The 14,261-nt window shown below is 37.4% G+C and overlaps 1 protein-coding gene across 1 annotated transcript in view; it reads left to right on the forward strand.

Moving 5' to 3' along the window:
- Window positions 1-7,999: 7,999 nt before the first annotated feature.
- The window catches only part of gfra4b (GDNF family receptor alpha 4b), a gene marked incomplete at both ends in the record, with an annotated part of 64,543 nt that continues 58,281 nt past the window's right edge, over window positions 8,000-14,261 (forward strand). The window contains one exon of the mRNA XM_079249581.1: window positions 8,000-8,042. Within this exon, the coding sequence (XP_079105707.1) occupies window positions 8,000-8,042 (43 nt within the window). The remainder of the gene's footprint in view (window positions 8,043-14,261) is intronic.

Consider the following 14,261-nt stretch of genomic DNA (forward strand, 5'->3'; position numbering starts at 1 on the left):
AGTAGCGACTGTCTATATAGCCCTTCAGTTTTTAAATGCCATCTGTCTTCCAGAGCAGAAACACTTACTTTGCAGGATTTCATGCAACCTTTTTAAACTTTCAAAACAGTGAGAAATTCTTTACGCTTTAAGCTTTCAGCTTGTGCTACTGGTCAAGTAGATAACTTAAGGTGAATTGCTCTTGGTCAGTCAAATTAAAACCTGTTTGGTGTGTGACTTTATTTCTGATTGCTCTTATTTTCAGCTGTAAAAAACAGAAAAAAAAACAAACCATAAAAAGAAGAGTTATTGTTTCACTTATTCAGCCTTGATGCCATTTAGCAATTTAAAATGATAGTCAATATGGTAATGCAGGGAGGTTCTGTAAAAACAAACAAAAAGGCAAAAAAAAAACAAAAAAAACAGGACTGGATAAAAAGCAAGCACATCTTTCATCTCAATGCCACATCACAAAAATGCAGTGATATACATTTCCCACTCATCCACAAATCAAAACTACTTTTTGCTTATATCCATCATATAGAATAAAAAACCTGAAACAGTAACATTGCAGACATGGGAGACATTTGAAAGAGGCCATTGCTTATGAAAATACAGAATAAAAAAAGACAAAAACAAAAAAAAAAGAACATGTGGTCTTTGGCAAGTAAGTTTGGCTTCCAGTTACCAAACACACAAACACACACTTACCCACATGCGCACACACACACACACACACACACACACACACACACACACACACACACACACACACACACACACACACATTCACAAAATCATCTATCAAGGTTTGGAGTTGGCCAAAACCTGAACATACAGTTTCAGAAAGTGCTGTACAGCGTTTTGACATTCATGAAACTTCTTTTTTTTTTTTTTTTTAAATTTCATTTGTTTCTGTTGCTCATTTTCCTGGATTGTATTACATGTTTCAGGGACATTAATTAAGGGACATTAAGGGAGCTGTTTTCTCTCTGAATCCTCACTGAGCAAAAACAGGTCTGATAACCAGATCCATAAAAAGCCTTCATTAAGCTTGACCACACTTAAAATCTCTAGACCTATATAAAAATGTTTCACCAAATCAAACTAAGAATGTAAATCAAATTTAACATATTAAATCAGACAGACTACTATTCAGATTTTCTTGGGTAAAAAGGTTGAGACAACTTGTGAACATAAGCTACCTCAGTTTTTTCATAGATATTTTCAACTTAGCAAAGTGGGTTGTTTAGGCTAAAACAACATGAGTAGATGTGAATAGCTATCATAACTTTGTTAAATCTACATTTCTACTTTGACCCTCCTAATTTAGCAATTAGCAATACCAGAGATATTAGTTGAGGTCACTTAAAAAAGCTATGCAGCTGATTGCCTCATATTTTAAGCTCTACTTTAAAAAAAACAAAAATCAAAAAAACATTGTATACTGTGTACATGTCCTGTCATATAACCTCTGATGAGACTTTAGGTTTTTCATGTCATTGATAATAATGCATTATGTTCTTAGACAGACCAAAACAGGACTTTTAAAATACATGTAAATGCATCCTCACCAAAATTATGTGGAGGCTCCCAAGGCTGGACCAGCCTCTCCCTCTATCTATCTATCTATCTATCTATCTATCTATCTATCTATCTATCTATCTATCTGTCTGTCTGTCTGTCTGTCTGTCTGTCTGTCTGTCTCTGCAGTCTTAATCAACAGGTATTGTGTTAGACTTCACATTCTCTCCCACCTGCTTTGCTTTGTTTGAGTTGTGTGCTTTTTCATTACTGAGCTTTCCTAACAGGGAAAGAAACCAGCATGTTCTGAGCATTTAGAGCTCAGAGCATTAAGAGAAGAAATACTTTGTGCTGATTTTCATTAGCACGATCCTAATTCCCGTGACTTCCTGTGAACATCTGCTGAACAGCTCTTTCCTGAAAAGCAGGAATAGTCACAGAACAGTCGGGGGAAAAGAGCGGATCACAGCTCACCAATACGTTTCGGTGTGTGCGCTTAGATTCACCAAATCCCCATAGATGAGTTAAAACACAAAGCTGTTGATCCAGGTGCCATCTGATTATTTTGGCCCTGGGAGTGTCAGGAAATTGGTGATGGATGCTCTCGGATAACCTCATCACCCCTCTTAAACCTACCACAGAGATAAATGACCTCGACTGAAAAAGACAAAGAATTCATTCATCTATCGCTGCAAAGGAAACTTGATTCCTTTGCTCTGCTGTCTTACAATGGCTTTGACCTGAGGAGAAGTAATAGAATGTATTTTGACCATGAGAACAAGGTACATGTACATATATCTAATGCTCAGCTGTTAAAGGGGGAGATGGGGGTCCTCACACTACTGACACACATGTGTTGACAAGTTATCTTTTTTAACACTTCTCATTAGCTTAATTCAAGCCATGTGTGTGTGTGTTTGCATACATCTCTGTGTGTGTTTGTTCCTTCGTTCGTGTGGTCCAAATTAAGTTAAAGACTTGTCCGGGTGTCCAGGGGGCAGTAACATAACCTTCCACACAGTATGCATGAACCACACCATCTGCTGCTGCGAGACGAAACATATTCACCGTCTGCGTGAGTGACCATGCTGTCTGACTCCGACTGAGCATTATGAAACACTGGCTATGAAACATCATTTTTAGATTGCTGTGACAACTTAACCTTAACCAATATTCCATTTCTCTTTATCAGACAATGAAGATGACAGGTTTGATCTTCTATTCTGACTTTAAAATAAATTCTACTGCTATGGGCTGCCTTTCCCCAAATATTCAAGGTTGACACATTTCTGGTATTTAAATTATGTTCAATCAAGCTGTTTCAAGTCTTTTCCATACAAACCCACTCAGCTGAAAGAAAAAGAAAGAGGAAAAAGAAAAAGGAAGTGTCCCAGGGGTTCTCAGAGAACAACTACTACTCTGTTTGCAATCAAGCATAGACATGACGTCACAGTCCTGGGAGCAGTGGGCATGTGTGGACTGCTTTTTAGCCGACATTGTGAAGGTTTGGAAGTGTAGAATCAAGTCCTGAAGCGCATGTCACTAAGCTTATTATTGCAACATAAAACCTCCATTCCCAAGAGGAAAGATTTGGCATCATTTTCATGAATTTTCTTTGCCAACCAAATGCAGCAACATGCAAAAAAAACTGAAGACGCAAAAGTTTCAATTTTCTCCTTTAAATGCAAGATGACTGGCAGTTGATGCATCCCTTCATACACACCTTCTCAACTTGAGCAGGAAAAACCCTAAGCTTTGTATTACTGTGATGGATTATCCAGGCTTGGAGATGGTAAAGTGTCTGCAACATGTTTACAAAAAGGCAGAGAGCTAATGAGAGCTGGCAGCTTCCTCTGAAAGCTACAAAATATGATATCTAAAATTAATGTAATAAGTTCTGAATAAAAGCAATTAAGACAGCTGCCACACAATTAGCAATAAATAAGGAACTAAATTCGGCACACCCACACTGCTTGTCACCATCACCTGCTTAGACCTCCTCTTTGGTTTGCGTGGGTGTGTAGAGTGCTTGGTTGACATCTCCATGATACTCATGTTTTATGCAAATGCTAATAAAGGCCAAGCGTTCATTAAAAGGAGAGGGTGTTTTCACTTTTCTTTCAGCTGGCTTCAGCAAAGTTTTTACCAATTAGCTCCATCAGATTAATGTTAGCCAACAGAAAAAATTGGCATCTAGTCACCTGCTAGTTCTTCTTCTCTTCTAAATTTTAAAGGTGGAGTATGTAAGATTTTCAATATTTTCAAAATAAATTAATTAATAAAATAACTACAATCATAATTCGATATTTTTTTAAACATGGAGGTTCCAGTCTGTCCATATTTGATGTGTTATTAAATTACAAGTTTAATTAGTGACAAAGATCCTTCTTAAATGTTTGCCTACCAGTAAAAAAAAAAGTGCTTTTTATCATTTGTCATTAATTAAACTTGTAATTTAATAACACATCAAATATGGACAGACTGGAACCTACATGTTCAAAAAAATATCTAATTATGATTGTAGTTATTTTAATAGTTAATTTATTTTGAAAATATTGAAAATCTTACATACTCCACCTTTAAAGTGACTGTCCTTTTCTGAACATCTTCCAATGCTCCTTAGATGGATCAGTGTCACAAGCCACATGGTATGCCAGGCAGGTCCGGCTCTGCCTTGCTTTAGATAAAACTTATAAGGCAAAAAGAGAACACATCTTTCACCGAGGTCAGTGAAAAAAAGTTATCCTGATCGACATCAGCATGTAAACCATTTTTCATATGTCCATGTTCAGCTTTACACAAATTTGATTAAACTTGGCTTGCTGGTTTTTGAGTAATCTTATCAACACAGGCAGACAACACAAACAGTGATTAAGAGTCTGAAATAAGTTAAAATGGATAATATCTAGAATATTTAAAAGATAACACAAACACAACAAAGCATGCGCCAAATAGGCCAATCTACTTCGCAGCTGATAAAAAAAAAAGTATTAAAACTGAACATGTGTTTGACCGTACATATTTCGATTAGAAGTTTGATGAACATTTACAGTTTTCATGTTTTGACAAAGAAATAAATATGGATACAATAACTAATCCTTCAATAATGTTGCATCCTCAGTGCTCCAGCTCACAAAGATAGGAAATCAATCTGCCTTTGTCCAAAGCAAGAGCTGAGAGCTGTCTATCTCCCCTGTTCACTGTCTACACCAATCTTTCAATGGAATATGAGCTGTAAGACGTCCAGGACTAACTGGTGACAACGTCTGTAAAACAATAGGAATGTTTACTGGGAACGTCTCTGGTTTGAGAGCCTTAAGTACTACGTTTTTGCTGGAGCACTGCAAGCTCTGTCACGTTAGGTCGACAGATAAACCTCTCTGCAATAGTAATCCACTGCGAAGAAGCAAAGGACTACAATGGTTTGAAAGAATAATTATTCCAACTCTCCCTATACAGGGCTTCTTAATTTCCACACATTTACAGATCTACAGATGTACACTGCAAATATACTCTTTACCAAGAGATCCCTATGGCACTGAGTTTCCTTTTAAAGATTCATCGAGCAGCTTCAGAGTCCATCTCTCCATGTTTAAACTCTCCAAATCCCAATGGAGATGTTAATATATTGCTCCAGATATTCTCACAGCAAGCTTGTTAGAGAGTGGAAATCACAAGCACTGAGGCATAAAGATGTTTTACAGTTACAGTTTTTCCAATTTTATTCCTCAGCAAAAAAATTTAAATGAAGACTGGAAACAACGAGAGCTGGGAAAATGCTAGAAATCCTGTTGCCAGCGTTCCCACTGAAGCACTGTAGCCAAGCAGACATATGTACATGTCAGTAAAGATAAAACTAACTGGCTGAAATGGCTCTTCTGAGGTCTTCAGTGTGTCTTTGATACACAGCTGGATCATCCTTTTGGAACTCTGGGGTTTTTGTTTTTTTTTGCAGACAAGTGCACATGCATACAGTAAAGCGCACGCTGAGCCTGGCTGATTCAACATGGTGACCCTTTGTTATCTGCTCCTAACCAGCCTTGTTCCTGTGAATCGTTTAGAAAATCATCTATAACAGCAGTTTCAGAGATGAAGTAAAGAAGGAAATTAACTAAATCTAAATGTGCAATCTGACAGGAGACGCTTAAAATAAGCATAAAATGGACAGATGGTGAAAGAAGCCAATTTCAAATGCTTGAAAATCAATAACAATCTGTTTGTTGGTAGTGACCAGGGATTAGATCTAGACCTTTAAGGTCCAAATGTTTTTGTTTTTTAGTGACACAAGTGAAAACATTGTATTTGGACTTAATTTTTGATAGATACAACCTATTTAATGATTTGATTTGGGGGTGGTAATGGCCACCTCTGAAACCTGGCTGGACACCTAGGTGCCACCTCAGGTAATGGTCAGGCAGCTGGAGGAAGAGGAATGGAAAATCCTTCCAGACACATGTAGATCACCAGTCACTACACTAGTCTGCAGTAAATTTTAAAATAATCTTCTAACCTGTCATCCTTTAAAAATATTGATATTTTGCTTCACATTTCTGGGGGAGTTTTTGTTTCTACTACACTTACAAATGTTATGGAAGGTTAATAACCTAATGTTAGCCAGAAACTATGTGGTGGTGCTGATCTCGTTCTCGTTCTGGAAGCACAAGATTAGCTTTGTTTTGCTTCTGCAAATTTGGCAAAACCATTTTATATTTAGGCTTCAAATATTAACTCAGGCAAGATTTCCCCATTGGAGCTGAAAATAAAAACAATAAATAATCCTCAGCAATCGTAGTACTTATCTCTAAGCCAGAGCTATAGCCTTCAATGCAGTTTAATTTAAACAGGAGGCTAGCAAGGTTGGTAGTTGATTTTAAAGTAAGCTAGAGCATAAATGTGGAGAATGTGGAGTCTTATTTTGTATAAAAACATATAAGAAATTAATGGAAAGGGAGGTATGTTCAACTTTTTGTAAAGAGGAAAGAGAGAGTTCAGACACAATTCAGCCCCTCCATCGGCAGCCTTGACAGCTTTCAAAGTGCAGCAAGTGACACAAACCATTATGCTCTGACACAATACTCCAGTACACTGACTTCACCACAGTATGCCAGAATTATAAGGGCAAAACACACTAATACCACATCATGCGCCATATGCTGCTGCCTAAAACGACTGATTCACATTTCATTAAACCTTTTTGAACTCAAAAATATTTTCATTTAGTTATTTTCATTTGGTATTAAATGATATTTTATTTCTCATGTCTGTTATATAACCACTGTTTGTTAGGGAGATCCAGTCATTTTCTTAGAGCTTCCCCACCCCCCCAAAGTTTTGTCCAATGGCCCCCACGTTTAAATGTTTAGCTCTGTCACTGCTACTGAGCTTTACATGGTCTATTTATGAAGCTTCCTTACATCTATCTGACCTAAAAAAGGAATTTTCATGAAGGAACTGACTGTCCTTCTGTCCTTTTTTCTTTTCTGTTACACCTTCAGGCTGTGCTGTCAACACCAATTCTATTGAACTCTATTGAAGAGTACTCAAACTTAAAATGCAATGTGTATTTCCTCCACATACAGCTCTGCTTTATCTTGCACTGTAATTAATGTTAGGTTGAATTTGCTGGGAGACCTGCAAGACCTCTGTCAGCATGGATTGCAACATTTTGGTGGTGGGGGTGGGCTCAGGGTCAAATAGCAGCTGCTAGAAGTTTAACTGTACACAGATACAACACACACCTAAGACTTTCAACATTGGCCTGCAATTACGAATTTTTTATTGACTAAACTCATATTATGTGAGTTCATATGTGAGCAAACAACAAAAAAAACAAAACAAAAACAAACGGAGCTTTTAGGTGATGAGAAAGTGCTATAGAATAACAGGCAGAAGGCTAATAAAAATGTATTCAAACTACTGGGAATACAGAAAAGATAGGGTCATGTAATGATACATTATAAAAAACGTATATAAATGCCATAAAAATACCATAGTGTAGGCAATTATTGTGTTATAACAAATGACGCACTTATTCACGCGAGTGGGATAATGATGTTTCCGCTGCAGGATTAACACAAAGCCACTCTGGAGACCACACCGTGTAACCGGACTGCTGAACGTCCGTCCACCCTCTCTCCCTCCCTCCCTTTTGGCAGTGCTCCTTCCCAGCGCATCAAGGACTTCTGCGATCAGCTCGACGCACAACAGAAGGCGCACAATAACGGACCACACAGCGCACAAGGCAACTTTCACTCGCAATATTACGCATGGCACTGCCTTTGCTCAAAAGCGCGACGAGACGGGCGTCACGGAAGAAACTGATGGGATTGTAAAACAGACAGATATCATCTAGCCAAAAGATCTATCGGGGGCTTCTTAAGTGAAACTGTTGTGCGCATTGATTTCCAAATGCACAACAGGATACTCGTTTCTTAGCGCGTAAATATCCCGCTGTAGGTGTAGTAACTCCAAACCATAAGGTGAATTTCAGACAGAGATGGATTTGTGGGGAATTTATATGTTTCATCTCATAACTTCGGGTAAGTATAAAATACTTTCTCTTTCTCCCTTCTCCCTTCTCTCTTTTTAAAAAAAAAAAAAAAAATTAAATATTTATTTAAATGAATTTATATGTCGGTATCTGTCTTTAATGAGGGGGAAACAAACAAAACCAACTCTGGTGTGACTGAAAATCTGTGCTCAAACAACTCAAAGGAGTTTCTCGTTCGTTCCTCTCATTAGTCTTTGACAACAATTTGTGTGACTACATCTGTTGTCATGTTGCATTGCAACTATATAAAAATAAGTCGAGGATAAATGGTCATAAATCACGTGGGTTCCAGCACTATATTGCGGGCTTAGCAAAACAGTTTTGCCTAGACACACATGTTAAAGAGAGTGCATGGATGTCTGGGTAGTGTCATTTGGTTCTCCATTTCTTCATGTTTATTCACAACATTAAATTGTCAGACAGCACTTAAATGCGTGTGTTATAAATGGTTTAATCAGGAATTAAAAGTAGATATTAAATCATTTTAAATCATTTTCTTATATCCACGCAGAATCCATGTCAGTCCAAGTCTTATTGCTGAATTACTTTATTGTTGATTATTATTTATTGGTGTAAACCCACAGAAAGTGACTCCTGGCAGCAGTACATCAGTCACTGCAGGTTCTTGTTCTCTTTGTAATTGAATGAAGCTGGAATATTGATTTTTATGGCAACAATCCAGTTTTAAGAGAGGAGAGGTGTGTGTTGTTAGCTTAGAGTGTCCCCTTGTCACTGAACACAAATGTGTCAATCTCAGTCCTGCTGCCACAGTGCCAAATAATGGGATCATATCCACTGATGAACACAACAGCAGAGAGAATCACGCTCTTGCTAACTGATACCACCGTGCTTAACAAAGGCAGGGAAAAGCATTAAAGCACAACTTACCCTGTTATTTATTATTAATATGATATCCACTTTGGAAGCCATTCATTAGGAGATGCCAGTTAAGAAATGCTGAATGGAAACAACACTTTGTGAATCAGATCTCGGTATTGATCCAACTTTCTTTCTTTTGCATGCATTGACTGATAATTGGTAACAGAAAGAGAACACAGACAATTGTTTAATCTTTTATAAGAATTTAGATTTAAATTGAATTTGATAAACAAGATTTAAAACTCCAAGTGCCGTGTTTGTTTAAATTTCTAGTTTTTGCTCTTTTAGCCATCGTCTTATACTAGGCAGCCAAAATTAAACCCAGAAAGGCCAGACAGTGTAGTCGGTTTGGATGACTCAACCCATTTATGCAGCATTTTTAATAATTTTAATGTGACATCCATAGCTCATGTGGACAACACGTTATCTATCTCTCCTAACTTGTAAAGGTATCTGCAGTCCACAACAAAATGACCACAATTTCCTAGCTGGAAATAGTGGTCATTATAAGATGGAACTTGAGTTCTTTCTTTCTGTTTTGGTTCTTTGATTGGTGAAATCGTGCGAGTTTACAATTTGTGTGCTCACCAATGACTGTACATAAATATCAAGCAAGGGCATGTATAATACTTCTTTTTGTAAAAAGTGCATTAATATTTGTACAAATCAAAAGAAATAATGTAGCATGTTGCGGTCTGGTAGTCAGTGTGAAACCAAACATGCAATGGTAAAAGGAAAAAAGGTACACATCATGTGCCCTCCTAGAACCTTTAAGTTCTAAGATTTCAGGGTGTAAGAAATACACAGGTAAATAAAAAACTCAGATAAAAAGTGAATTATTTAACAAACTTTTCACATCTTTATGGAGGTATTTTGGCCCACTTTATACCATTGCTTCAGTTTTCCAGGAGTTCCTTTATGCAAAGCTTTTTTAAAGTTCCACGACCACATTCCAGCTCATTGAGGTCTGGACTTTGACTGGACTGTTGCAACACCCTGATTGCTTTTTAATTTTCAGCCATTCTGTTGTGGATTGAGTGTCCAGGCCAAAATTCAACCAAGCTTCTTGCAGATGGCCTTACATTTGACTCAAGAATTCTCTTCTGTTCAAAAGATCCCATGGTTGGCATGTCACTGCAAAAAGGTCACTGGGGGTAGAAAGCAATTCTACATCATCACCCTGCCACCACTGTACCTGCAGGAGGAGGTGTTTGTGCTGATATGCTGCGTTTGGTTGTTCTTTCTTGATTCATTTATTGGTTTAATCGTTCCAAAGGCTTTTGTTGCACAAGTTTGGTAGCTTGATCAGATGCAGCTCTGTATAGTTGCCACATGAGCTGACATGTTCTTTTTATAGAGAAGAAGTGTTTCTATATCCCCACTAAACAAGCCAAATTCGCTCATTTTTTCTCCAGTGGTTCTGTCTGACTTTAACATTTAACATGCTGACTGAAGCCTGTAGAGTCTAGGATGGAGCTCTGGAGCCTTTGCAGTTTCTGTCAGTATTACAATAGCTGACCTTTGAGTACATTTAATGGGACATCCACTCCTGGGACACTGACAACTGTCCAAAATGCTTTTTACTTGTGAATAATCTTTCTAATTTTAGAGTGATGGACCCTTTAACTCTTGATAAATCCAAATTCTTCATAAATCTCTCTGTTCAAATACCTAGGGTAGTAAGAAGCAACATCTTTACTTAGACTGTGTTCAATATATAATGATATCTGTCGCTCAAAGCCAGCTGTGATAGGCTCCAGCTTCCCCGCGACCCTGAATTGGATTAAGCGGTTTTGAAAATAAATGAATGAATGAATGGATAAAATGATATCATGTGATTGTATGGTTGCCAGTTTCATGTTGTATTTATTTAAGACCTGGTGATGACCAGGGGATTTTGAAGTAAATTAAGTGAGGGTGTACTTTGTTTTTACACATGACAGTCTAACACAACCCATGGATGCAATCTCAGCATTCAGAGTACGACCTTCTATGGTTCCACATGAGTAGCACAATCATATATCTTTCAAGAATTCTGTCAGTATAGAAAATTGCTGCTGATGCAGTTTATTATCATCTTCTTATGTCTTATTGTGTGCCTTAAGCCAGAAGCTGCTGAACAAAGTTTTGTTGTTCCTGGCACAATAACAATAAAGATGTTTGACTTTTAAAAATATAAATTCAGAATTGTGGAAGACATTTTTTTTTTAGACTTTGAATTGCCATATTCAATTAATTGATTTAAAAGTACAAACATTTTTCAGCTGTAGAATACTTACTGGTTATTATTTCATTAATGAATTTTCTGTAATGCTAAGTCCAATTCAGGATTGTGGGGAAGCTGGAGCAGCTATTAGCAGACGAGAAGCAGGGTACACGACAGCTTGGCCAGCGATCGCAGGGCTCCTACTGGTTAATCTTACATTAATAGTTAAGATCATAGAAATAATTTAGAATGATATACTGCATCTATTCCTATATATATATATATATATATATATATATATATATATATATATATATATATATCAACTGATCTCTGAAGACTTTAGCTCATTAAGTTCTTCTGTTTGCTTCATCTAAGCTGTGACCTGAACGGTTAGTTGGAGTGGCACGATGAACCTTGAGTAGTGATGATGTTCAGTTGAGGCCTGCAGGTCCTGAGGAAGACATTAATCTAGTAGAGGGTCAGTTCATGCATTCAGAGAAGCTGAAGAGTTCAAAGTGAGTCACTGTTGCCTCCACTGGTATGGATGATAAAAAGAAATATCCAAAGCAAGTAGTTGACTGTCCATGCTCTGATATTATCGGCATGATAGATGTTCACTGGAGCTCCATTTGACAGATATATATTAGTGCTCAAAATGATATGGAATTAAGCATAGCTGTGCAGGATAAGTCTTTTTAAGGTTAGATAAGCGTTTCTGTATAAGCTTAAAATACTGAAAAGTGCATCACAATCATATCAAAAGTACTGCATGTCAAGGTCCAAAGCCCAATAAGACAAGGTAATTGCTTTTAATATTGATAGCTTAGACTGAAAGTGCAAGAAGTAATTCCAAATGGCACAGAAGTTAGTAGGGATAAAAATCCACTAGGAACTGCCAAAGATATTCAAATTAATCATTTCTCTTGAGACACTTGGGAAAAATGAAATAGTATCAGTCAAAGCTTTTGGCCTTATTTGGAGGTTTCTTGATGGATATACGGAATACTCTGCCCTTTTCACAAGCACATACAATTTACTGGTGTACTGATAAAATGTAAGTGGTGTGGTTTGGTCAAAATAGCACAGATACAGTGTGGCAACTCCTATTTTCTCCCATTGATTTATACTATATCTAAGCAATTTAGGTATGTTAAGTCACAGTTGACTTCTTATTTTCTTCAGTCAGCCTTTTTTTTTTTTTCAATTCAATTCAATTCAACTTTATTTATATAGCGTCAAATCACGGCAATGCCATCTCAAGGGGAATACCTGTAGTATATCAGTGCTCAGTAACCCTTAAAAGGTGTTATTATGGGATCATAGAGGATTTAGTGTAAAGCTTGAGAGTGTAGAAAACAATTGTGTGCTAATTGTCATTAATTTAAACAGGAAATTACAATTGGAGCTAAAGTTCTGTTCTTCAAGTGAGTCCTGATCAAAATAATATAAAATAATAATTGGAGTAGTGGGGAAACATTAATAACACATATATTTCTTAATTTAATTCAGTAATGTATCTAATAATGGCATGTTTTGTAAACAGAATAACAAATAACAGAATAGCAATATAAAATCAATTACCAGCATGCACAGCGAGCATGCAGCATCGCTGTACATGCAAGCTTTTCAACAAGTTCCATCATGTGTTGAGTGATGTAGGTCAACCATGGAAATCTGAACAGCTCACATTTTCACATCTTGGCCTAAAACAAAATGCCTTTTTTTTTTTGGGTTGGTAGAGACTTCAGATCCAAATTTAGGCTTTCAAGGATGTGTAAGGATGTATAATAGTTATTGTTATACTATCATGCTGCATTCCTTTATGTATTTTTTTAGTATTGTGGGATATGACAACATCTTTAAATACAAATAAATAAAGTCGTGCCTGTGAGCTTTTTCAAGCAGATCATCTGAGCTGCTGTGAAGTGCCCCCTGTTATCTGCCTCAAACATTTTAAACAATATATTAAATATACCCATCCAGTCTGGAATTACAAGAGTATGTTTAAGATGCACAGTTCCTCTCTTGCCATTTTGCATATGCGGGATGGAGCAGCTTTGTAAGCCCAATAAAATGCTTTGGGAAGACAGTGTTATCATGGCTTGATTAGTTCCACCTTAGACCACCTTCATTTTCCAAACAAATGTTCCGCTTAAAAATTTACATGAAATTTTGGTGACCAGTGGTGGTCTAGTAATTTCTTCTGCTGCTGAATGTCAAGTCTGAAGTCAGTATTTCCAGTGCCACACAGATTCTTGATACATTGGGGGGAGAGGGGGTATTTGATTTGGAGGCTTAAGGATTTCACTTCTGCATTTCGTGAATGATGCTAATTTGCTGTTTTAAACATAAACTCACGCTGTAGTAGTTTACAATGGCTGCACAAGGGGCTGGGATAAAAATCACTTCCTCAATCTGAGGCTATAGTTCTGAGGTTAGAAAGAGTGGAGCGCTGCTTTTGGGTTTGCGATAAGTCTCTGCCTGAAGAGGGGGAATTTAAGTATCTCTGGGTAATGTTCATGAGTGATGAAAACTGAGTGAAAGATGGACAGAAAGATTGCTGCTGCATCAGCTGTAGGGAGGGAGTTGCACTGATTTGTTGTTGTCAAGAGGAAACTAACCAAGCATTTGATCTGCTGGTTCATCTTCTTACCAGCCTTGTGGTCATGAAACTTGGGTAGTGGCTGGGAGAATAACATCATGGATACAACCAGCTGAAACAAGTTTCTTTTGGAGGTGTGGCTCAGGCTTAGGGATAGGGTATGGAATGTAGCCAGTAAATTAGAGCTGATTCACAAACTCATCTAGAGGAGTCTGCTGAAGTAGTTTGGGTATCTGATTGGAAGGCATCCTGGTCCCATCCTACTGGATGTTTTAAAGCACACCCAACTTATAAGAGAACCCGGTGAAGAACCAGGATAAGCTGAAGGGACAATATATCTGCACTGTCTTGGGAATGCTTCAAACTTACCCTGGAGGACTGGGGTGTGTCTCTGGAGGAAAGAATATCTGAGATTCCCTCCTGAACCTGTTGCTTCTGCATCCGCTGTAAATCGATTGATGATGGGTGAATCAATGGAGGAATGATGTAACTGATGAAGTTTTAAAAAAAAAAAAATT

The sequence above is a fragment of the Telmatherina bonti genome (genome assembly GCF_933228915.1).
Source record: "Telmatherina bonti genome assembly, chromosome: 12".
Classification (NCBI taxonomy): Eukaryota; Metazoa; Chordata; class Actinopteri; order Atheriniformes; family Telmatherinidae; genus Telmatherina; species Telmatherina bonti.